The sequence below is a fragment of the Lagopus muta genome, chromosome Z (genome assembly GCF_023343835.1).
Source record: "Lagopus muta isolate bLagMut1 chromosome Z, bLagMut1 primary, whole genome shotgun sequence".
Lineage (NCBI taxonomy): Eukaryota > Metazoa > Chordata > Aves > Galliformes > Phasianidae > Lagopus > Lagopus muta.
In genome coordinates this window covers 70,445,438-70,468,448 of record NC_064472.1, presented here as the reverse complement: position 1 = coordinate 70,468,448, position 23,011 = coordinate 70,445,438, and the positions used below count along the sequence as shown (strand labels likewise).

The window sequence follows — 23,011 nt, the reverse complement described above, 5'->3', positions numbered from 1 at the left end:
CCTAAGAGAACTACTATGATATGCATATTTCACTGAAATATGTAATGTGTTCCTGTACTAAAACATGTTGATTCAAGTTTTGGCTGCACGGTGCTTTCCTAAAGTTTTCACTCGGATCCTCTTTTGCCTTTGGCATCAGATCCTGAGTGCTGAGCTTCGATTTTTTACAATCGCTGTTTCAAGGTGTCATTTAAATGATGTAAAATTAGTTCCGGACAGAAAAATTCTGCTTCTTAAACTTCACTATTTTCTTGTCATTACTCTTATACTTAGCAAGAAACGGAGGAAATGAAACAGTGAATAAACAAAACAATGGGGCAATTCCAGGTAAAGTTTGCATGCAGTTTTCCTATCCCAAAAAAGGCAAAGCTGAGATTAAAGTCTATGCTGGCTATGTTTTCTTTATCAATTCAAGACATGTTGAAAGCTAAGAAAAACAAAATAGTGGTTTACCCATTGTAGTCGGTCAGAAGAAATGCATTATCACTTCCATTTTCCACTGCATAAGAAATAGGAGTTCCGTAGTTGGTGGTGTCAGTGGATTTCATCCAGAACGTACATGTGATGTCACCAAGCGACGGAAGAACGCCATCAAGCATAACGTACCCATAGATACCAGAGACTTCAAAATCAAGATTGAAACCAGAGGACTGTTCTGCAACAAAGACAAAGAGTTTTCAGAGCTACATTCCAGAAAACCCAGAAACGGTACTGAATGGATTCCAGTCAAATATAAGAAAATGGAACAGAACCCATCTACAAAAACTATTCCCTTGTTTATAAGAGCGAAAAAGAACGTACAACAGTCAAGCATCAGCCAGCATACAGCGCTTTCTTTTACAACTGAAAATGCAGCTGATCATCTAACAAAGAATGAACAAGGACCTTGCACAGCTCTGGATATCTTTTCAGTCTCCTAACAATGAACTGACAGAGCCATTTGCCATCCTACAACCCAAAAAGGTGTGATCAGCCTGTGCCATTTCACGCACAATGCATGAAATGCATTTCATGCACAGGGGTCAATATACAAAAAGCAGCAAATGAACAAAAAGTGGTTTTTTTTCTCCTGAACTGCAATACACTGCACTGGTGTAGAATGCTCCTGCGCTGTACATAAAGCAGAGTGGCATCCATTATCAGAATATTACATGCAAATGTACCATCTGGAGCTCTCCTGAAAGCTAGGTGCTACTTAACTCAGATATGGAATGTGGTCTAAAAGACCTGTATGTTCTCTGCTATCTTTGCAATATTGACATGATTTCTCAACTGCTGTTAAAAGATTCACCAACTACTAGTAAAACAGTACGACTTTCATGATTTGGCTAAAAGACAAACAGAGTTGAGTGTCATGGTTATGTGGTGTAACTCCACCATTACTTTGGGAATTGCATCAAATGTGATACAATTTAGCTGACTGCAGGAAAGTTGATACCCTTCGTGCTTTGAAAGCTGAGACTACTGGGCCCTCATCACTACCTCTATAATGCAAAGTCCTGCAAGAAACTGAAGAAAAACAAAGAGCTAATTAACTCAAATACACAGAGTACATACAAATTTCACTTGATAGACATAAAGGGTCTTAAAATTATACCTGAACTTTAGAAAAGAAATGCATGCAGATATGAGTTAGCACATATGGTGTTACTTGTTTGCAATTATATGCATTAATGCTGCAGTCACAGAAGCTTCACTCAGCCTTTCTGAGTTCTACCATCTGCTTTCTGAGGAAGTGGTATGCAATCAGCTCAGCAAGTGCAAATTCTACCCAGAGATTCAGTCAAGCCACCTTTTTCTGACACTTATTCCTGTGTACCTGTTTCACACCTGCTGCCTGTAAAGCCAGGAGGACATTTACAAACGTACGAGTTCAGGGCATCCACACAGGTGGCATGGTTTAAGCAGGGGCTGGAGGCACAGTCATTGATGTTCACTTCACAGTTGAGTCCTGTGTACCCTGTCACACACAGACACCTATGGAGGAAAAGAGAACACTTTAAATGTGGTTGCTGTAAAAAAATTCCAGCCATAAGACAAAGACATCAGATCCGCAAATAGAGAGGCCATATGCTGAAAAATGAGCAGAATGTATACTACACAGTAAATGCAGTTTTATTCTGTTCGTTCATTTTAAGTATGCTTGCATGCTATCAGCTGATAGGGCTGCAGCATTTTAGTTCTTAACAGGGATAATATGATATTTAAATCCAATGTCTGCATTTCTTCCATGAAACCAAGAGACTTTATTGTTGGATTCCTATGAGTGAAGCATACCTTCTCAAGTCTAGAGAATTACAGAACAGAGGTACCTGACCTTGCAGGAAGAGAAGTACTCTGAGGGAAAACAAGATATCCAAAAAACCCAAAAACTTCTGGGGCTTTGGGGAAGGAAAGGCTTGTTAAAGACAGACAATAGTAGCTGATTTTCTCTTCACTGTGATCTGCAACAGGACATTCTTATCAGTGTTCATAACAGACCTGAGTTCAGATACACTAGAGCAAAAATAAGAATTTGAAAGATTCCAATAGTGTATTTTGACCTTTTTATTCTCTCAAGTGTCATGTAGGCTTCAGAAAAGTAGCATTATCAGATACGTGTCCTACCATCAGTTACTCCAGAAGAAAGAAAGCACTTGAGATTTGAGAAAAGTGTAATTCTTTTGGAGCAAGAGTATTTAAATATGTCCTGGTTTTATCTGGGATAGATTTAACCTCCTTGCATTAACTTGTATGGTGACGTGTTTTGGGTTGTTATGAAAATAGCTTTAGTGACTGCAGACCAGTGCTTGAACAGAGTCAAAACTTCTCTGGTTCTCATTCTACCCTGCCAGCAGAATAATTTCAGAGGGGACACAGCCAAGACAGCTGACCAAAACTGACCAAAGGGGTATCCTATATCCTATAACATCACACTCAGAAATAAAGCTGGGATAAAGAAAGAGGAAGCATAGGAGTGTTACAGAGTTACAGTGTTTGTACTTCCAATAAACTATCATAGGACAAAGCTCTACTTTTCTGGAAATGGCTGAACAACTGCTTGTCTATGGGAAGCAGTGAATGAATTCTTTACATTGCACTGCTTGCTTGAATATCTTTTGCCTTACCTATCAAAATGTCTTTACTTTAAACTACAAGTTTTCACACTGCTTCCTTCCGGATTCTCTTCCCTAAGCAACTGAGAGAGAGTGCGACAGCAGCTGTGTTGGGCTTAGCTGCCAGTGGGGATTAAACCACAATAAACCTCTCACTCAACCACTGTACAATCCTAGCATTCTTATACATCAAGCTCTGCATATTTTCTTTGTTGTCTACCTTGGAATAAAAGGTGGAGGCACTAGGATTTATCTTCTTTGCTTTTAAAATCTTTGTTAGTGTGCATAAAGTCACCCCACTGAAACCTAAGACATGTGAAGCACCACAACAGACCTGACTTTCCACACTGTTTTATATCATTTATTTTTCACCTGAAGCTGTTGATACCATCCCTGCATGTAGCCCCATTCCTACAGGGTCTGCTGAGACACTCATCGATGTTCCTTTCACACAAGACACCAGTAAAACCTGGGAGGCACTTGCAGGAGAAGCCTCCAACTCGATCTTCACAAAGAGCTCTGTTAAGACATGGGTTTGAAAGGCACTCGTTGACCTCTGATTCACAGTGAGCACCTAGAAAGAAAAGAACAAAGCTTCAGCTGCATTTTTATTTAAGCTGAAATAAGGTCACCAAACCATTGCTCGTTTCCAAGAACTGTTGCCTACTTTCTAGAAAACAGCAAATAGTGGAGTGGCAGGACTGGTATTTACTCCATCTGAGGTAAACTGGGCAGAGAAATGTTACAGGAAGCATCTTTGTAATTGTAGAAATTAATGTTTACGTCAGGAATCTAAATGGATATTGCCTGCTGTGTGAGTAATTTGGGCTGAATCAGGAAATAAGCAGAGTAACTAATTTGATCAACTGATGGAAGGCTGCTACAAAAGACATTAAGTTTGAACCTTAAATATAATAGGAAAATGTGAAAAGTGAAAAAAGTGACATTTTGTACCTTGTCAAATTGAGGATTTCTGTTGAAATAGAGAATCTGTGTTACAAGATCTGACGAATAAAGAAACCGCATGTGATTTTACTTTTTCTTAGCAAATTAATTCAATCAATTGGAATTGCATTGTTCTTTCCTCAACACACAGGAAGTTATTGGCAAGATCTGGAATAGAAGACCAATCACCCAGTTGGTCTTCTGAAGCCAAAGTGTAGCACTACAGGGACTCTCAGAGACTACATGAACCTGCAGAAGCTAGCATACCAATCAACATACCACATACGTAACACATAGCAGTGAGACTGAAATACTTTGGTCAGGGAAGGAAGACATCTTTTTGCATTAGAAAGAAAGAAATCTGGCTCACAAGAAATAGTGTACCTGTGAATCCTTTTGCACAAGTGCACTGGTAACCATTCTTCTCGTCGACACAGTGACCTCCATTCAAACATGGACTGGAGTTACATTCATTTATATCTTTCTCACACAAGAGACCTTCAAATAGCAAAAGGGCACAATCAACACAGTCTGGGTTTACATGATGTGGTGTTCAAATACGGAGGGCAGAACTGCACTGCAATTCTTGGATAACAAAGGCCTGATGAAATCAAGTGATAAAACTCCATGTTTGACTGCACTGTTAAAAACATTTGAAACAGATCATTTGTATTACTCAGCTGATGGGACATGGAACATGCCAAGACCACGGCTTGTCTTTATAAAGTTTTAAAAATACTCAGCAAGTGTTGCTGTCAATATACGCATGGCCATAAACTTAACAAGGGAGTCCACTTCCTGGTGGAAAACACCACGTCTTCCTTTTAATCTGCTGCCAAATGATAAACTCTAATAGCTTACTTTTATATTTAGAAATTAAGTACTTTGGCAAAGTACTGAAGCATGTTAGTTTCCCACATATTTCAACATCTCTGACATGCATGCAGGTGGCAGTTAAAAAGACTGAGGAACAAGATAAGAGAAAAGCTATTCATTAACTCAGGGCTACAGTAATGCAACTACATAAATGCTTTGTCTGATCAAGCCATATTCAATTTCACAAACATCTTCCCTGTGCTTATTTACTAATTTCCTCATCTTCACTCTTTATTTCCTTTTTTCATCTTCAGAAAATATCACAAACAGAAGCACATGCTCTCAGAGTGACTGTCCTTTTTATTTCAGAAGCTACTCATGTACAGTACAACTTTCTTCTGGCCTATATATCTGTCTGGTTTCCTGTTACGGTTCTATTTAGCACTGCCCTGTTGTTCTGTATTATCTACCTAGCACAGAAATAATACGTTTCTGAAGAAGAAACAATTAAATTACCAGAATAGCCTGGCCTGCAATGACAAACAAAGGTCCCAATGCCATCTTTACACACTCCATTATTGTGACAAGGAGAGGATTTACATTCATCCATTTCTGTTTCACATTTCAAGCCTACAATGCAAAATAAAGGATTGAGAACATGGAAATGAAACAGGAAATAATTCAAAAACTACAGAAGTTACAATTACTTAATGTAGCAAAATACGATTATCAACTGTGGACATTAGTAGATGTTCTAGTTATCTTTTCTTAGGTTGTATTGTAACACTGACCTGAGACAAAAAGCTGAGACAAAAAAACATAGGAAGAATATGAGACAACAGTCTGATCACTTCCAGATGGTAACAGTTAATATTCTATCACAACTAACAGATCAAGGACTTTTTGATTACAAGTTATCTGTTTGCTCTGGAGCAACCATGAAGTTTACAGGAAGAAGAAAGAGAATATCTGGTGGGATTAGCTGTTTACAGTGCAAACTTCCAGGTTTTGCTAATCATAAATATCACTAAGCAAAGAACTTTCAAATCCACAAAGCTTTGCTCAATTCACTCATACTGAATTCCGTGGAATTTTTTATTAAAACCACTTAAAGAAATCCCACTCGTAATTCCCTTTTGACAAACATCATATAATTCAGCAAGAACATGAGGAACTATTTCTTCTCTTTTAATACTTCTGTGTTATAAATCTATGACAGACATTCCACTTATTCCACTATAGTTAGCCTACACTCTTGCACTGAAACGTTCTGCTCCTTTATCTTTGCTCATGTTAAAGACCTGGAGCCATCTCAGCTTTTCCCTTTGCTTCCCCAATTTTTTACCTGTATATCCAATTGGGCATATGCAAATGTATCCACTTCCCAACTGTTTGCACGTCCCATTGTTGTGGCATGGCTCCAGGAAACATTCATGAAACACCTGCCACAGGCAATAACAATACAAGTACAGTAAATGTGGAACAAAATATTCTCATTCTAAACAGCACGCTCTATAATCAATGTGGAACTTCGATTGTAACTTAACTTCTACTCTTTCCCCTTTGTCTCCTCTACACACCAATTACTCTTATTTCTAGAGAAGAATGTGGATTACTATTTTTAATTACCAAAACATGATCACCGTGGCTCCTCCCCTCGAACTTTCTGAGCTATGATTAACAGCTGAAATTTTATACTATGCTGTATTTTTTATGAGAGTTCTCTGCTTTGCATCCTTTTACGCAGGCTAATCACTTCCTACTTCCTGTTACTGGTCATTAAGTGAACTATTGGTGGGCTTCAGTGAATGGTGTTATTTTTTCTCAGCTTACAAACCTGAATTCAGAGAATTCCTTGAGCATGTGGTCAAACACAATCACGGCAGATAAGTCTGTCACCTAATGGGAACCATTATTTAACATCTTTTCTTATCACCAGTCAGCTTTGCTCCTCTAACACATGATCTTCACTTTTGATTCATATAAAGCGGCCCTGTCTGAGTTACAGACTGGGCGATGGGTAAGGCAGCATCTGTGACACACACTGTCAGTAGAGTAGTTTCTATTACATGAGGACTTGCCTCTATTTCAAAAGCAGTACTCAAAGCAGAAGGGAACTCTGCTTGCCTCTCCTCAAGTATATCTATACGGTAATGAGCAAAATAAAGATTTTATAACTGGGACTTAGGTTCCTGGTAGTAACTTCTACAATCCAGCATGTGGAAGCCATAAAATGACCAAGTATGATCAACTTACTTTTCATGGACTGGCTGAACTCTCTCCATGGAGTTTACATTTCTTATGTAAGTCTGATAAATTTCTCAGACATTAGGTGAAGTCTTTAAGTCCAACATTTAAGACTGCCAATGAGCTGATTTGCCCACTTTTATTCACCAGAAGTGATTTTACAATCAGAAAGAGGATCTGAAGGTACCCCTAACAATCATCACTATCAACTCTTCAGGAAATACAGTCAGAATAACAATTACATTTAAAAAAGACTTATTAATTTAGTACTGACATAAGATGTGTGGCTTCTTTTATTAGAGGCAATACTAGAAAAGATATCTTGTCCTTGCCTGACTGCTGACTTTGTACTGTTTGCTGATGTTTTCTGGAGAGGCTGGTATCATCATCACACTTTCCTCAGCAGCTGAGAAAGTAGAGCCAAAACCTAAAGGGGAAAGATACAAACATACTGTCAATAATACTAGATTGTAAGGTCCGTATTCTATGAGGGCATCAGAACTGCATTCTAGTAATGCATCTAAAGAGTCTGAAAAAAGTGAATTTATGGGAATAAAACCCTAAATTCACAGCAAGCATGTAGCATTTCATATTTATATATACAATATATACTTGTAAGTTTTCTAAAATACAGGTATATAAGTATACATGTCACATGTATTTATACATGCATATGCATACATACTTTCTTTTGTATATATATCACAGTATCACAGAATCATAAAAATCACAGAATTGTAGCATATCCCTAGCTGTAAGGGACCTACAAGGATCATCAGGTCCAAATTCTGGCTCCACACAGGGCTACCCAAAGTCAAATGCAGTGCCTGAGAGCAGTGTCCAAACATTCCTTGAACTCTGGCAGCTTAAGGCTCTCTACAACCTGAAAGGAGACAGTGTTGAGGTGGGGGTCAGCCTCTTCCCTTGTGTAACTGAGATAAGACTAAAGGGAATGGCCTCAAGTTGTGCCAATAAGGTTCATGTTGGATATGAGGAAAAACGTGTTCTCCTAAAGAGTGGTCAGGCACTGAATGGGCTGTCCAGGGAGATGCTGGAGTCACTGTCCCTGGAAGTGTTCAAGAAACACTTAGGTGTTATACTAAGGGACACGGTACAGCGGGGAAGTTGTTCAGTGGTTGGACTGGATGATCTTGGAGGTCTTTTCTAATCTTGGTGATTCTATGGTTCTGTGTTCCCACTGCCCTGGGGTGCTATGTCATGCCCATATTTCTCTGGGGCACAGCCTTTCCTTAACCCCAAAAGCCTCTCCTGATACAGCTCCATGCTGTCAGGCCCTGTCACTGTCAGAGAGCAGAGCTCAGCGCTGCTCTCCACTCCCTGTGAGGAGCTGAAGCTGCCATGAGCCACTCCTCACACTTCTTGTCCTCCAGAACCTTCTCCATCTTCGTAGCCTGCCTTTGGACACTCTCTGATAGTTTCATGTCCTTTTTGTACTATGATGCTCAAACCTGCACACAGTATTCAAGATGAGGTTGCACCTGTGGAGTGTATGAGGTTGCACCTGTGGAGTGTAGGGTAGGACAATCCCTTCCCTCAACCAGCTGGCAATGCCAAGCCTGATGCTCCCAGGGTACAGTTGACCTTTCTGGCTGTCTAGGCACACTGCTGACTCATATCCAACTTGCTATCTATCAGAACCCCCAAATCTCCTTCAAGGAGCTGCTCTCCAATGTCTCATCCTCCAGACTGTATGTATGCCAGAGTCACCCCTTACCAGGTGCAGAATCCAGCACTTGCTCTTGTTAAACTTCATGCTGTTGGAGATTGTCTAGATTACTCTGCAAGGTCTCTCCACCCTTGATGGAGTGAATAGCTGCTCCCAATTCAGTATTGTCAGCAAACTTGCTCAAAACACCTTCTATTCCCACATCCAAGTCATTTACGAAGACATCAAAGAGAAATGGCCCTAAAATGGAGCCCTACTGATATTTGCTAGTGATCAGGCACCAGCCAGATATAACACCATTTACCATAATCCTTTGGGCCTAACCCATCAGCCATTTGCTCACCCATTGCATATATATGTATATAGTATATATAAAAGTATATAAATACACACACTGTACACATACACACACACATAGTGTGCACAGGTATATATGTGCATACATACATACATACTCTGTATATCCATATGCTGTTATTGAGCCATGGTACATAACACACAGTTATTCCTTCCACATAGCACAGAGACAACACCAGCGTGCCAAAATAAAAGTGAACACCACTCCTTGAGTGGGAATTCTACATTTGTTCTGACAGTTTGTGAAAAACAAAAAACAGGATCTTTTCTGCTAAGACTACCGCTGGCCATCCTTCAGATGTTCTCTTTGCTTGTTTTTTCCAGGAGAGATAATTTGGCTTACTTGAACAATCTGTGATGGATCTGGCACCAATGATTGTTGTTGTTCCATAAAAGGGACACGACAAGCAGTAGGACTTTCCTGGGTCTGGCTGATAATAGTCTCTGGGACAAGGGTGACATGGTGTCAAACCTGTACGAGAGAACTCCCCTGCAGAACACGGTACTGCAAGAACAAAAAGGACATTTTTTTTGAAAGAGATCACTTCTGCTGACCCTGCATCCTGCATCCTTTCTGAGCACTTCCTTTCCTTCCCTCACAGTTCCTTTTTAGATTTTAAGGAGTGGGGTGAAACCCACTGGGAATTAACAACCCTAAGAGATGTTTATTTCACTATTAGGTGAAAAGTTCTCAAAGATCTATTAAATATCTTGAAAGTATTTCTTTCTATTTCTTTTCTGATAGAGACAGCTTTCAATGCAGCTTCCTTCCCCTTTTTTAAATGTAACTGTAGAAATTTCATAGACCTATCTGTTACACACCTCCACAAGCTGAGACATCTACTGCACCTCTTTTTACTGTCGAGGTATCTTCTGGGCAAGAGATGCAGTTCCTGGATCCAAATGCTGGCTGATATGTGCCAAGAGGACATGTTTCACAGGTCTCAAGACCATTAGGTGAGTATGTTCCCTGCTTGCACTGAGCTGTGAGGCAGAAAAAATCATAAAAAATAAGTAATGTCCAAATAGGAAACATGACTTCTAACCTCTGAAAAAGATGCTGAAATCATAATGCAAATTACAGAAACTTTTTATTTCTTGAATTTATGCTGAAGGGTTTTATGCATACAAAGAACAACAACAAAAAACAAAGGACTTGTGCTAAGCTACTGATAATATATTTGTGAATTATTAATGAATCATCTTCACAGATGATTTAGATTATCACAGATGATGAAACTCAGTTACTCATTTTTAATGAACAAAATGAATAATAAAACAATAAATAGGCAATGAAATTAACTTTTTTTTCAGAACAAGCTGCAAAGAGATAGGGGAGCTGAGGTGCTCAAAGTCAGACTACTGCTTTGCAATATGGAATGCAAAAACTCATCTAAAATCACAGTAGGATAGAGAGAGGTGGGCAAGGACAAGAATGGCATTATTTTAAGTGTGTTAATCCATGCAAAATGAGCTGAAAATCTCACAGAAAGGAGATAGAAATGTAACAAAACTTGAAGGGCCAGCTCTTCTTAGAATATCTGCCTGAACATTGTGAATGCTACAGAAGTGGTAAAAATGTGGCCTTTTCTCTTAACATATACACATGAATGGCTAGTTAGGACTAATTCTCGTTTCACAAGTTAGTCTCATTCCTGTAATGAGGACCAAAGGGATGGCACTAGGCAGTCAGAGATGGCTGTCTGAAAAAGATAAAGTTCTCACCTTTGCATTCTGAAATGCTCCTGGAGTGTAGATACTCAGTGTAACTACCAGATGGACAACTTTTGCATTCCAGCTGCCCTTCCTCATCCTGGTAGGATCCAGTCCAGCAGCTTTCACAGGCGTGATGCTCCAGGGAGTAATAGGTACCCAAAGGGCAGTTGACTGTAACGTTGGAAACATAAGGTTCCTTCAGAATACATAATCATATATACCTGTTTTGCCTCTGGAGTTCCCATTTAATCAATCCCTGTTTATGTGAAATGTAACTCTGTTCCTCAGCAAACGGGCTTGCATGAGTTGTCTGTATGGAACGCTGTGAACATTTCACCATGCACAGGAAATGGAATCCAGTTCCCTATCTCATCCACAAGAGTAATAAGGTTAAAAGACTGCATATCAAGTACTGCTTTCCTGAGTATCACCAACTGTGTGGATATGTCTGATTTCCCCATGGGAGCATCCCTTTTCCACAAGCCTTGGTTAGGAACATAAACATCCTCTGGAAGTCAAACTGTGCAAAGCATTTTCGGAGTTTATTGTTCCGGGAGACCACAAGCACTGGACTGTGTCAAATCACTATCCTCTGCAAATATCCTCTAAAACCTTGCTTTTCAAAAAGATTCTAAATATATGTGAAGAGGAAGTCCTTTGGCTTACCACACATTCTCCCCTTCAGCACAGAACCAGGTCTGCAGAAAAGGAAAGCCTTCTCTGTCTCCAATGAGTTGCTGTCAGCTACAATGAGTTCAGATGCAAACTGAAAAGAATACATGGGTTCCTTATTGAGAGTCCTATTCAGCCTGTTTGTTATCGTCTCTAGAGTTTTAAGAAGTCGTTTCTGGTTTTCCAGTTCCAGTGTATCATTCCTTTCATCAGGCAGTGGCACGCTAGCTGGGATTTAAAAAGAGAACACAATAGCACACAGATTTTAGAGTCAGCACTTCCAGCTTGCTCTGAAGAATATCTAGAGTTCAACACTCAGGCTTGACAGTTTGAAGCATAAAGCTGGCAATGTGCAAAATGAAGCTACGAGTGTCTCAAGAAAACTGTTGTCTGCATCTCCAGCAGGCATTTTGAATTGAATGCAAAGTCTTGCTGAATGTAAAAGATAAACAGGAATATTTATCTTTTTAAGAAAGTTTAGAAGGAGGCTATTTTGACTTCTCTCACCTGTAATGTTAAATATTAACTTGATTTTGTGGTCAGTCATTGGAACATTCAGCTTCTTATGCCTTTTGACTCGAGTAGGTGCTGCCTTTGCAAAAGCAGAGAGATGCTTGGATAGGCCTTCTTCCTGCACACTGTCAAAGAAATCATCGTAGGAATAATCCAGCTGGTTTGCCGCTCCCCAGCCAGCAGGTCCTGTCAGACATTTAAAAAGAAAAAAAAGAGAAGCAAGATCATGTAGAAAATAAGCGCTTGTCCTATAAATACTTATTTCTGAAGTACATCCTCAATAGAATGGTGCCTGACTGAACCTCTGAACAATATGTGTTGACTTGCCTCTGAACAAGTGCCTACTGCAATGTGACTGACTGAAGAAAAATCTCAATCCTGATATCTGTGTATTTAGCCAAAGCCTTAAAGAAGGTCTGATATAAAATTTATTTTAAAAAGGTACTCATAAAAGCAACAGTTATCTTCCCCTCAGTCTTGCATGGGCCCTCCTATGCTGGCAATATCTGAAACAATTCTGCACTGATCTCTCTTCTTCCTGCTCAGCTGCAGCTAGCATGCCCAAAGCAGCATCTCCAAAACATCCCTTCTTCACAACTCCTGGAAGAGTTGTACAGTCATCTGCCTTCTCAGAAAAGGCTGGTGACATCACCCTATGCGTTCAGTCCTTCCAGACAGGCATTTCTTGTTACATATGGTGATTTAAGTTCACCCTCAATCAGCTTGCTCTGTAAGTAATCTGCCTTTTCATGAATAAAATTAGAGGTACGCAGTCTATTTCATTCATCTGTCTGTGAAATAATGTGAAGGCATAAAAAAATTCTGCCAGTTACCAGGTTAAGTCATCTGTCTTATAACTTACAGTGGAAATAAGGCAATTTAAACTCACAGAACTGGGGCTGAAACTGTGTGATTACTCCATAACAAATTTTCTAAACTGTTGTCTCTTCTAACTCAAGGAGAGTTCTCCTCTCCAGCCTGCCCAGTGTAATATTACGACAAACTCCAGAAAAACAGCAATGAGGTAATTTTGAAAAGAGATCAACATGAGCCAGAAGACAATAGAACCCTGTATCTCATTTTCTCAACACTGTTTCCTCCAGGTGACTTTACAAATTAGTTCCTCTTATCATCAATATTCACTCCTCCCTGATGACAACTCGCAGATGTCCCCTAGTCTATCCTCTAGTCTCCTGTGCCTAATTGCAAAAAAAAAGTCCTTTAAATTCAGTGAAGAATGTCTAAAAGTGAGAGAATAAGCACTAAGCTGTACTGAAGTAATCCCAACATGAACTTACAAAGGAGCCACAGTCCTATTAAAGACTAAGTGTTCTGATGTTGGGGCCAAAATGCCCCATGCTAAGTCTGTTTTTAACCTTACTTCTTTAAGTAACACTAAGGGACTAAGAAATCCAAGGACAAAAGCAGTACAACACTAATGCTAATCAGTATGAAAATTGACTGAAAATGACAACTTTCTTGGCATATAGCAAAGTGGGAGTAATCACAAGGGCTGCCATAACTTCCACCCCAACATTCAAAAAAAACTACCCTTTCTAACAGTTTAATTCTGGCTGACAGCTCAGCACTACTTGTACACTCAATTCCTCTGGGTGAAATGAAGAGAAGACAAAATGGGACAAGCAAAAGTGCAAGAGCTCATGGGTTGAGAACCAGACAGTTTACTACATAAAGCTGCATGCACAAGCAAAGCAAACCAAGGAATTCATTTACTGCAGCTATTCAGGCAATTATAGGCTCATCACACAGACAGGTTTCTTGGGAAGGCAAACACCATCTCTTTGAACACCATCTCCTGTTCTCCTCTCCTGCAGTTTACTGCTAAGCATGATGCTATATGGTATGGGATATCCCTTTATCCAGTCTGGGTCAGCTGTCACGGCTATGACCATCCCAGCTCCTGGTGAACCCCAGGTCCTTGCTGGCAGGGCAGAGCGAGAAGCTGAAACGACCCTCACTCTGTGCAAGCACTGCTCAGTAACTAAAGAAGTCTGTATGTTATCTCTATTTTTTATAAAAAATATGGCATCATACAAGCCCCTGTAAAGAAAACTAACTCTACCCCTGTCAAACCCATGACACTTTGCATACAAGAGGTTTCACAGCTGAAAGGCAATCATGCTTTGCGTGAACACTGCAAGGGTTAACTATGGACTGAAACCAACACCAAAGACAAAAAGTGACCCTGTTTTCTTAACAATCTCTAGAAATATCTGCTGTGCTTTTGCAGTGTTTTGGTTTGAAAGTGTTATGTTTAAAAAAGTTGCTTTCTTCAAAGGTAACCAAGCAAGTCAGTAGCACTCAGCATTACATGTGCATGTGCATGCTTTTTTTCCTCCCTATCATGAAGCATCTCAGTAAACTCTTCCTTTTCATATGTACTATACAGGAAGCACTACTGAAAACAGAGAGCAAGCAATTCCACAATAAAATGTGTTGCATAATTTCTTAGTGTCTTAAGAATACTCTATAATTTTTTAACTATTCCATGCAACACATTGCAGTATTTCAGAACAAAAGGAACTACACAACATTAATCCTGAATGGCTAACGATCTGTGCAATCAGTAGTTACCAATGGCAAATCCATTTTCATAATCGTAATTGTACTCCAAGCAATGTTTCTGTGTCTGATCTTCCAGTCGGCAGTCAATATCATCAACATCATTACAGAACGATGGGACCTTACAACATAAAGAAGAAGAGCATTAAAAATACAGAATTACATAGCTCACCCCCAACTTAAAAAAGCTGTGTTATAACGTAAAGCCCTGGCCCTGTTCTTTCTCTGGCACAAGACTTCTCCTTTCACACCTGTTATAATCACAGCAGTTGCCGAGGATGCAAGTTCTGGATCTCTGCAAGTGATTTATTTAATTTCCTACTCCGGAACAGCAACAGTTACATGCTGCCCTACAAGATAAAGGCTGGTATTTAAAAATGATTGCAAAAGCCTCTCCTGAATCAGACTACCAAGAAAAGCATTTCCAGAGAAGTGAACAATTCACAGGACAGAAGTGTAGCTCTCCATTATTGTTTTGATGAGTTCTGCTGGTAGGAAGTTGCAGTAATTTAGGCCTGCTCTTTCTTGTTCAGTTTTCATTGTGCTCTGCCCAGAAACCACAGAACAGAGAACTACAGAAAACTGACCAGTATTGATAGATTTTCTCTCCACAAAGGCAGTGGACATTAGAAATGAACAGACAAATGCATTATTTTATAAAACCTCTATTTCTTGTTTCTTCCAAATTGATTTCAAAGAAGCTGGTCTCTAGGATTTATTTTGGGATCGGTTTATTTTCTCCACATTGCTTTTTCATTGGAAAGATGGCTTCTGCTGATATGGTCCCCCTTTTCCTATCTCTGTTATAGTCACATTTTAAAGTTATTGGGAATAGGAACAGACATAATCAAACTAACCTTTTCAACTCTTTTCCAAGACTGCTGCATTTTGACATAACTTCCTGAGCTGGTCACTGAACATTTTTTCCTATTTTCCTATTTGCTTGCTGATACTAATAGTCTAAGCAATGAAACCTAGTGGTAGTTGCTAAATAAGCTCTTCAGAGAAGAGAAGAGAAATAAAATTAGCCAAGATTTTTCTGCTGGAAGAAAACAAAGCTGAAGTAAGTCAAGAGAGTAACAGATAACACGTCCAAGTGTCAAAGATTGCCTGGAAGTGTTATTTGAGCTTTCAGCCTTCTGATGAGAAACACTGACAGGGATACCACAGCTGCAGTAGTCTGTTCAGTAGCTATATATGCTAATAATGCTTTTCAGTTACCGGTGAAGCTTACAGCACACAGGCTTTGTTCTGTAAGAAATCTTTAATTGCCCGGGTACTGTGCTCTGCAACAATACCATCACATGGGGCCAGAGCATCAGCTCCTTAGACCACAACACAAAGGCCTGCTGCTTCTGCTTCACAGCTGAGGACAGACTCACGGATTAAGAGGGAGAGTGGTAATATTGAAGTGAGAAGCAAGAGACAGTGCAGAGAAGGAGAGTGCTACCCCTTCAAATAAACTGCTGTGCAGTATTTATTGATTAGAACTCAAAAACTCAAGAAACTTGAGCAAAGTATTTAAATCACTACCCTGGATATAAGTGCCTAGACTTGAGCACCAAATGCAGATTTTATCTCTCTGTATCTCTGTGCATTCACTGTGTTATCTAGATGAACATTACACATAGTATTTGTAAAATGGATGTATTTTATCATTACATCCCACTCTCACATACAGCACTGCAGTTTCTGAGTAACCACCAGGGATTTTCAAAACTGCATAGGTTCTCTTTAAAATCTTACAAAAAATCTGTGAGTATCAAGTCCCTAAGCTGTGCAGACATTTCTTCAAATCTTGTCCCTAAATAACTTCTAATTGAAGACGGAATGAAAATGTCAGTGCGTCAGCTTTGTTTTTAAAGGAGGTTTGTCATCTTCCGAAAAATCACAAATCCCATTTCCAAGCTGCTGTTGTATTTTTCATGTACAAAAATAGACAGCTGGGAAAAGTAACAAGAAGTTGTACTTTTTAAAAAATGCGTAAAAGGAAGCAGCATTTACTAACCTACCATTTTACCAAGTGCACTCTGGAAAGCATCAGAAAAGCCATTCAGAAGACTGTTGTCATCACATCGCGTTGCTTTGTAAAGCATCTCGAAGGATTTGAACCCATGGTTTGCGAAACGATTTACTGAAAAATGTTGGAGAGTGAAATTTTTGTTGGTCAGTGCCATAGTTTCAGAGGACTAGCCAAAAAATTGGATTACACTAAACTAAGAAGCACTGTCTTTAAATCAACCCCCCCCCCCCCCAGCATTATATACAAGAAAATGTTTATTTTTTCCTAAAATGTAACATCATGTGACATTCATTTCTCAGACAATTCAGACAAATACGAAAGTAGACTAAATACTTCTTGACAGACATCACATTTTCACAATACTTTAATGTGAAGGCTAATGGATACTAAGGAAAAATGCCTGTTATGTATCTATTTTAGCATTTTCGTAATGAAAAAACTTCCCAGCTGTCACAATCCTAAACCTCACACTTCTTTCTATTGAGAGAGAATCAAGTATTGGAAATCCAGTCACTACAGCTGTTAGACTAAATATAAAAAAAAACCCAGAATTTAAGCAAAGCGAAATTCTTAAGTGTCCAAGTTATGGGTTTTGATCTGTTAGATGGCTCTGAAATGTAATTCTGATTTGCCCACAGTTGAAACATTGCTCTTTGCTGAAACAAAAAACCCACTCTGATGAGAGCAGATGTAAGCTGGTGCCAGGATTGGCTTTTCAAGTACCTCTCATACTTCTATTTTTAAAATGTCACTAAGTCTGAGAAAGTCCATAGCTCATAGCTTTGTTACTGTGTGTCTTGAAGGAAATAGATAAAAGATCTGATCTGGCAATAAGTAGATATGTAATTACAGCATGTACTGCTTTCACAAATACATCTGCACTTTTCATTTTCAAACGTTGAAATTCTTGTTGAAAAAGTACTCTGAGTGTATGCACACAAACTACAACATATTTCAAACGCCAATTTGAACTAATGACAGGTCTTGTCTTTGCCATCTTTGCTAGCTTGCTTGCTAGCAGGATACAAATTGACTACTGTTTTTGTATTTCAGAGAACTTCTGAAATAACACTTCTAGGGACTTCTGAGTATTCATATTTGTAATGATGTGAGAGGTTTATTATCAATATACAGTAGTCATAATTCCTAAAATATTTTTATTTAATTCCTCATTAGGACCATTGTTGGATGAGCTGCAGATTCATTTCACAAAACATAAGCTGAATATATTAAGACTTACAAGAGCAGTCAGGCCACTCTGGAGAGTAAGGTGGCTTCCAGACACCATCCTCATATGCACAATAGTAGTTTTCACTTGATCCCTCTGAGAAGCTATAACCTTCTGCACAGTGCAACTTACAATTAACACCCACTTCATCTGATGTGCATGTAAAATTGCCATTCACAGGCTCAAAGGAGATTTCACAGGGAGAACCTGAGAAAAACACAAAGACACGAAGGAAAACATGCAGTCACACGTTGATGAATTTGGAGAATTAAATAAGCAAACAGGAAAGTAGTGCTGGTAAGGGTTTTGAGAGCTGCACATGAAGCCTGTGTGTTATTTGTTGTGTCCAGAAAATCAGAACCAGGGCACTGCTAAATTCTTCTCAAACTTCCATAAATGTGAAGGTTTTTTAAAAAAAAAGTGATACATATAAGAAATCAAATAAACCCTCCAAAATGCAAGGCTCAAACCCATCTGTACTTCTTACTCAAAGGTGCACAGTCAAGTATGTACCTACTAAAATACTACAAAAAATTAGTTAAAATTTTCACATGCATTTTCATACAATGAATTATAGTAAACTATGTTGTATATTGAATTCAAAAACTAAGCATTATCCATTCTACACTGCTGCAACAAGACACAGATTTATCAAAACAATCTTAGGAGGAACTGACTATAAAATCTCAGTTATGATCTATTTTACAGGCCAGAAGAAGACACAGTGAACATCTGAGAATATGATCTCATGAGCACCAAAATCACAAGAAGTTTGAAGTGGTGTAGACCTGAAATAATACGAATTCTAAAAACTGTCTTTTTCTTGCTAAGATTTACAAAAGCAAGTCAGACTGTAGCACATCCATCTGTAATTTATCTTTTGCAAAGCTATGACCAGGTGTCCAGTTTGCATAATTTTAAATATTCACTAACATTTATTTATACACACAACCAACTGAGACATTAGGCACTAGAGAGCAGAGACAGTGTACAATTTGCATTCTTTATACACCAAATTATTGATTTGTCTTTAAAGAAGAAGGTAAACTGTGGTGTCTATACAAGCAACACAAATGCATAAGAATAGGTACAGCTAGTTTCCAAAACCTAGAGTGTCCCAGTATCTGTTACAGTATTTGTAGGTGACTACAAAAATGTTTCCACAAGGTTTTCCTTTTTATGAACAGATTCGAAGTTTGACTTCAGTAACCTCTACTAATTCACTTCACAACATATTTGTACTGAGAAAAAAAATGGATCAACAATCAAAAGTTTAACTGCTCATTAACAGCGATTTCAGTGTTTTTACACCTAATTTGAACGTATTATTCAAATTATTCCAAATTCATCACTGTGCTTCTTCATTCTGAGAAAATTATATAAACATCCTGACTGCCCTCAAGTTACTCCAGTAGAAACGAGGAATATCTAATTAAGAAACTGGGAATATCTGAACGAAGAAATGATGTAGACTTGCAACTTTTATAACATTCAGTTAAAACAAAACAATGTACCTGGTCTGAAAACACCATGGCTTATGTGCTGTTGAACTGTAGCAGCAGCAACAAGGCTAATACAAACCTTTGATGACAACATGTATTTCACATGTCCTGTTATTGCCAGAAGGATCCAGAGCTACATATTGAACTGTTGTTTCTCCTTTGGGAAAGAGATCTCCAGGTTCATGACTCCTAGTGATAGTCAGAGGAGCACCTAGAAGAATTAAGAATTAAAACATCAGTGAGCTATAAAGGGCCGCTCACACTCAATCACAACAAATGGAGAAGGAAATAGTAGCATGTATTCTTAATTATACGTTCTTAAAAACAAATTATTACAAAGACAAAATCCTAAGTTACAAGTGAATAAGGTAGAGCAGGTTGGACCTCCCTACTCTTCACTGTTCTGCGCATGTTTGGGGGTATGCCATCTTACCTGAATTGTCTGAAAATTGTGGTTCTTCCCATGTTGCTGGGTATTCATTCTCCACTGCCTGTATGGGTGGTGGAGATCTGCATCTGTCAATTACAGGAGGTTCTGCATCTATAGAATTTGAAAAGTTTGCACGACATTAGCTAGCTGAGCTGCAGCTACGTTCATAAAATCCACAGTCAGAATTCAATTAAAGAGCAGATTTAAATTTGCATCGGTAAATACAATATAGTTACCAGTACACCTATATATAACTGCTGCACCTGGCAGACACCAAGCAAATGGCATGGCATTAACACAAGAAAAATTCTTCATCTGGATTCATGGTTTCTACATTCTGTTTGCTTTCTCCAAAGCAAACCTTGTTTAACAAGAATGCTGAATACCAAAGCTGTCTGGTAGAAAGACATGAACAATGATGTGCATCAGCAATGTGCAGGAGATTAGTAAATTCTTATAGTTTTTCCAGAAGAAAAAAAAAAAGATGCATATGATAAAGGTTAAGTGATAACAAAGAAGCATTTCATCTATCAGTATAAGGAGGACTCTTAACATTCAAATAAAACAACAGAACAAAATAAGAAACGTGGGAGCAATGATTGCACACTGTGTGTACTGTGGCCCAAGATCAGCCATGCATTTATGGAGATCACATTACCCTTGGGTTTATCCAAGCAGTCAGTGGAGGTCACACTGATTCACAGTCTCTTTGTGCACAAAATAAGAATATTTCAACCATAACTGACTCTTCCCCAATGAACTTACCAATCACCTTGACACTGAACGTACAGCTTGCCTCATTGCCAGACTTATCGACTGCCCTGTATGTAATGGCAACTTCACCAATCGGGAGAAGATATGGTGGTATGAAAGCTGGAGTTACGTGCACTGAGACCTTTCATAGGAAGAAAATTGTTATTTAAAAGGGGAAACAGGCTAGTATTCATGACACTTATGTGATTCCAGAAACAGGCAAAAAATAGTATCCTTTAATGTTGATTCTGCTCCTATTTGATGCTCGTAGCCTCTTCAAATAATGAGGGTGGACTTTGCAACAGAGTGCCTGTCTTCCCCTCCTTAAGATTACTTTTAGCAACAGGGGTTTACTCAGTCAGGATTTGGACCCCGATCTGCTGCATTACAGCACTGTGCATTAAAACAACCTGAGATTGACTTCTGTCTGCACTACCACACTGCATACAAGCTATGCTAGCTCAAAACTGTTTTGTCTTCATTTCATACCTCCAGCTGCAAGGGCAGAATACCTGAGAAATGTATGGAAAAGGCAGCTGTGGATCATGAGCACTCAAATACCTAATTTTAATCTACATATGTCAATAACATACAGACACATGGAAACATCCTATCATCACAAAAGAAACCTGCATTTGTAGTTTATGACATCTACATGTGGACCACAGCTCTCTTGAATGGACTAGAGCTGTGTTAAGAAACTTCTCTTTGAGAGATCTGGCTTCACATCAGCAAAATAGTTTAACTGTGGCTTTGACAAATCTGCTACAACTGAGCGTGAAGGCACCTCATTTCTACAGGTCATCAAATGACTCTGTGTCAGCAGTGCAATAATATATGATCAAGGCTGTGTTGCAGCAAAAAGTGTGAATTTAAAACTCTTTTACTGATGTTGCTCACAACGTGAAAAGCTCCTTTATGCTTGCAGCAAATTCAGAGAATACACAGTCATTCTCCTTCTGACTCAAGACAATGCAGTCAGTTGCTGTAATTTGATCGTTACCCAGTAGGTAACACTACTTCTTATGAAAAGCTCTGGAGCAAATTTTCCTTGTAATGTACATTTTCAGACCTCTGACAAACGCAGTACCCAAAGGCCTATGTCTGAATATTGCATGGGATAGGAAAACGACATTTTTCTTTCTTGGGTGGGAAGCTGAAGCACATTTTACTTATTGCAGTCTGCTTTTGCCAGCCTTTTAGATTGATGAACTGATTTACTTCCTTCTAAGAAGCATTTATTAAACTTCTTTCCATTCTAAGAGATCATTTTTAAAGCAGTTGTCTCCGCTTTATAAACAAGGGCACATTCTTTCTTTAGACTACATACATTAAATATATGAGATTTCATGTGCTTAGACACCATGCAGAGTTTTCTGTGACTTCATGACCTTAAAAACGACAGAAAATGCTGAATTCTCAATATAAAATTTTTCAGCAGCTTTTTCTTCTACTCAAGCTTGTCAGAAGAAATAAACTCCGGTGATTCAGAAAATTAATATGAATAACTAGCTATAAAAAGACAGCATCTGGTCAAATGCATAGATTTTAGCCTACCTCATCTCCAGAGTTATCCTCAGGTACTGGGACCTGCCAGCTGATATTAGCAGAGTTCTGATGTTCCAGAGTCTCAGTCTCAATATTTTGTGGACACTGGATCTGAGGAGCTTCAATATCTGGCCCAGAAAAATGAAAACTACTTTTATATATGGTATTAAAGAAATAGAACTACTATAATGATTAGACTGCATATAAGTACTGCTTTTTTGGCACTTCCTGGAATATACATACACATCTCTGCAAAGTCTCCATCTCTCCCTTTTTTTCATTCTTGCCTGCAGACTCATACACAGACAGTAAATTATTCTGGGGTAAAAACAGCTTTTGGCTGTATTTTTGAACATCACTTAGCACAGTGATAGGTTACTACATGCAACCATGAAACAAAACATAAATAAGACAGAATTAATTGTTTTCTCTTATTATTCACCTATTCATCACACAAATCTAGTCATTAAGAAGCAGTGCCTTTTTTTTCCTTTCGCTGCCCACATATATGACACATGCACATGTAAACATCTGTCATCAGTGACTTACAAAAGATTATTTATGACATGACATATGTTCTATGAAGAAGAAAACAGTCAATCCCAAATGCCCAGGAGCATGGTGACTTGCAAAAAGCAGTGACAAGATTTCTGGCACCAGTTACTGGGAATGCTCTTTAGCAAAGTTTGAAGTTTTGGTTTGAAACGTGGTTTGAAAGTATTAGTGGTACAACACTGGTAACCACCACCATCATTTAGGTATCACATTTCTCTGACGAAGTACTTCTTGATCTCGCAGGCATAGGGCCTCTCAAAACATTTGTGGTTGGGTTATTTTTTAGCTGTATTATCTTTTGATAAATGGCCTTTGGACTCATGAGACAAGGACAAAGGCAT

General features: G+C 38.8%; 1 protein-coding gene across 1 annotated transcript in view; it reads right to left on the bottom strand.

Moving 5' to 3' along the window:
• SVEP1 (sushi, von Willebrand factor type A, EGF and pentraxin domain containing 1) overlaps positions 1–23,011 on the bottom strand; it is a 126,089-nt gene that overhangs the window by 45,061 nt on the left and 58,017 nt on the right. The window contains exons 8-26 of the mRNA XM_048932431.1: positions 22,125–22,243; positions 20,580–20,709; positions 19,818–19,925; positions 19,464–19,595; positions 17,895–18,089; positions 16,644–16,765; positions 14,644–14,752; positions 12,043–12,234; positions 11,530–11,763; positions 10,873–11,034; positions 9,970–10,131; positions 9,491–9,652; positions 7,436–7,530; positions 6,202–6,298; positions 5,373–5,486; positions 4,425–4,538; positions 3,468–3,669; positions 1,820–1,977; positions 454–655 (exon numbers count right to left, since the gene is read on the bottom strand). Coding sequence (XP_048788388.1) covers positions 454–655; positions 1,820–1,977; positions 3,468–3,669; positions 4,425–4,538; positions 5,373–5,486; positions 6,202–6,298; positions 7,436–7,530; positions 9,491–9,652; positions 9,970–10,131; positions 10,873–11,034; positions 11,530–11,763; positions 12,043–12,234; positions 14,644–14,752; positions 16,644–16,765; positions 17,895–18,089; positions 19,464–19,595; positions 19,818–19,925; positions 20,580–20,709; positions 22,125–22,243 — 2,809 coding nt within the window. The remainder of the gene's footprint in view (positions 1–453; positions 656–1,819; positions 1,978–3,467; positions 3,670–4,424; positions 4,539–5,372; positions 5,487–6,201; positions 6,299–7,435; positions 7,531–9,490; positions 9,653–9,969; positions 10,132–10,872; positions 11,035–11,529; positions 11,764–12,042; positions 12,235–14,643; positions 14,753–16,643; positions 16,766–17,894; positions 18,090–19,463; positions 19,596–19,817; positions 19,926–20,579; positions 20,710–22,124; positions 22,244–23,011) is intronic.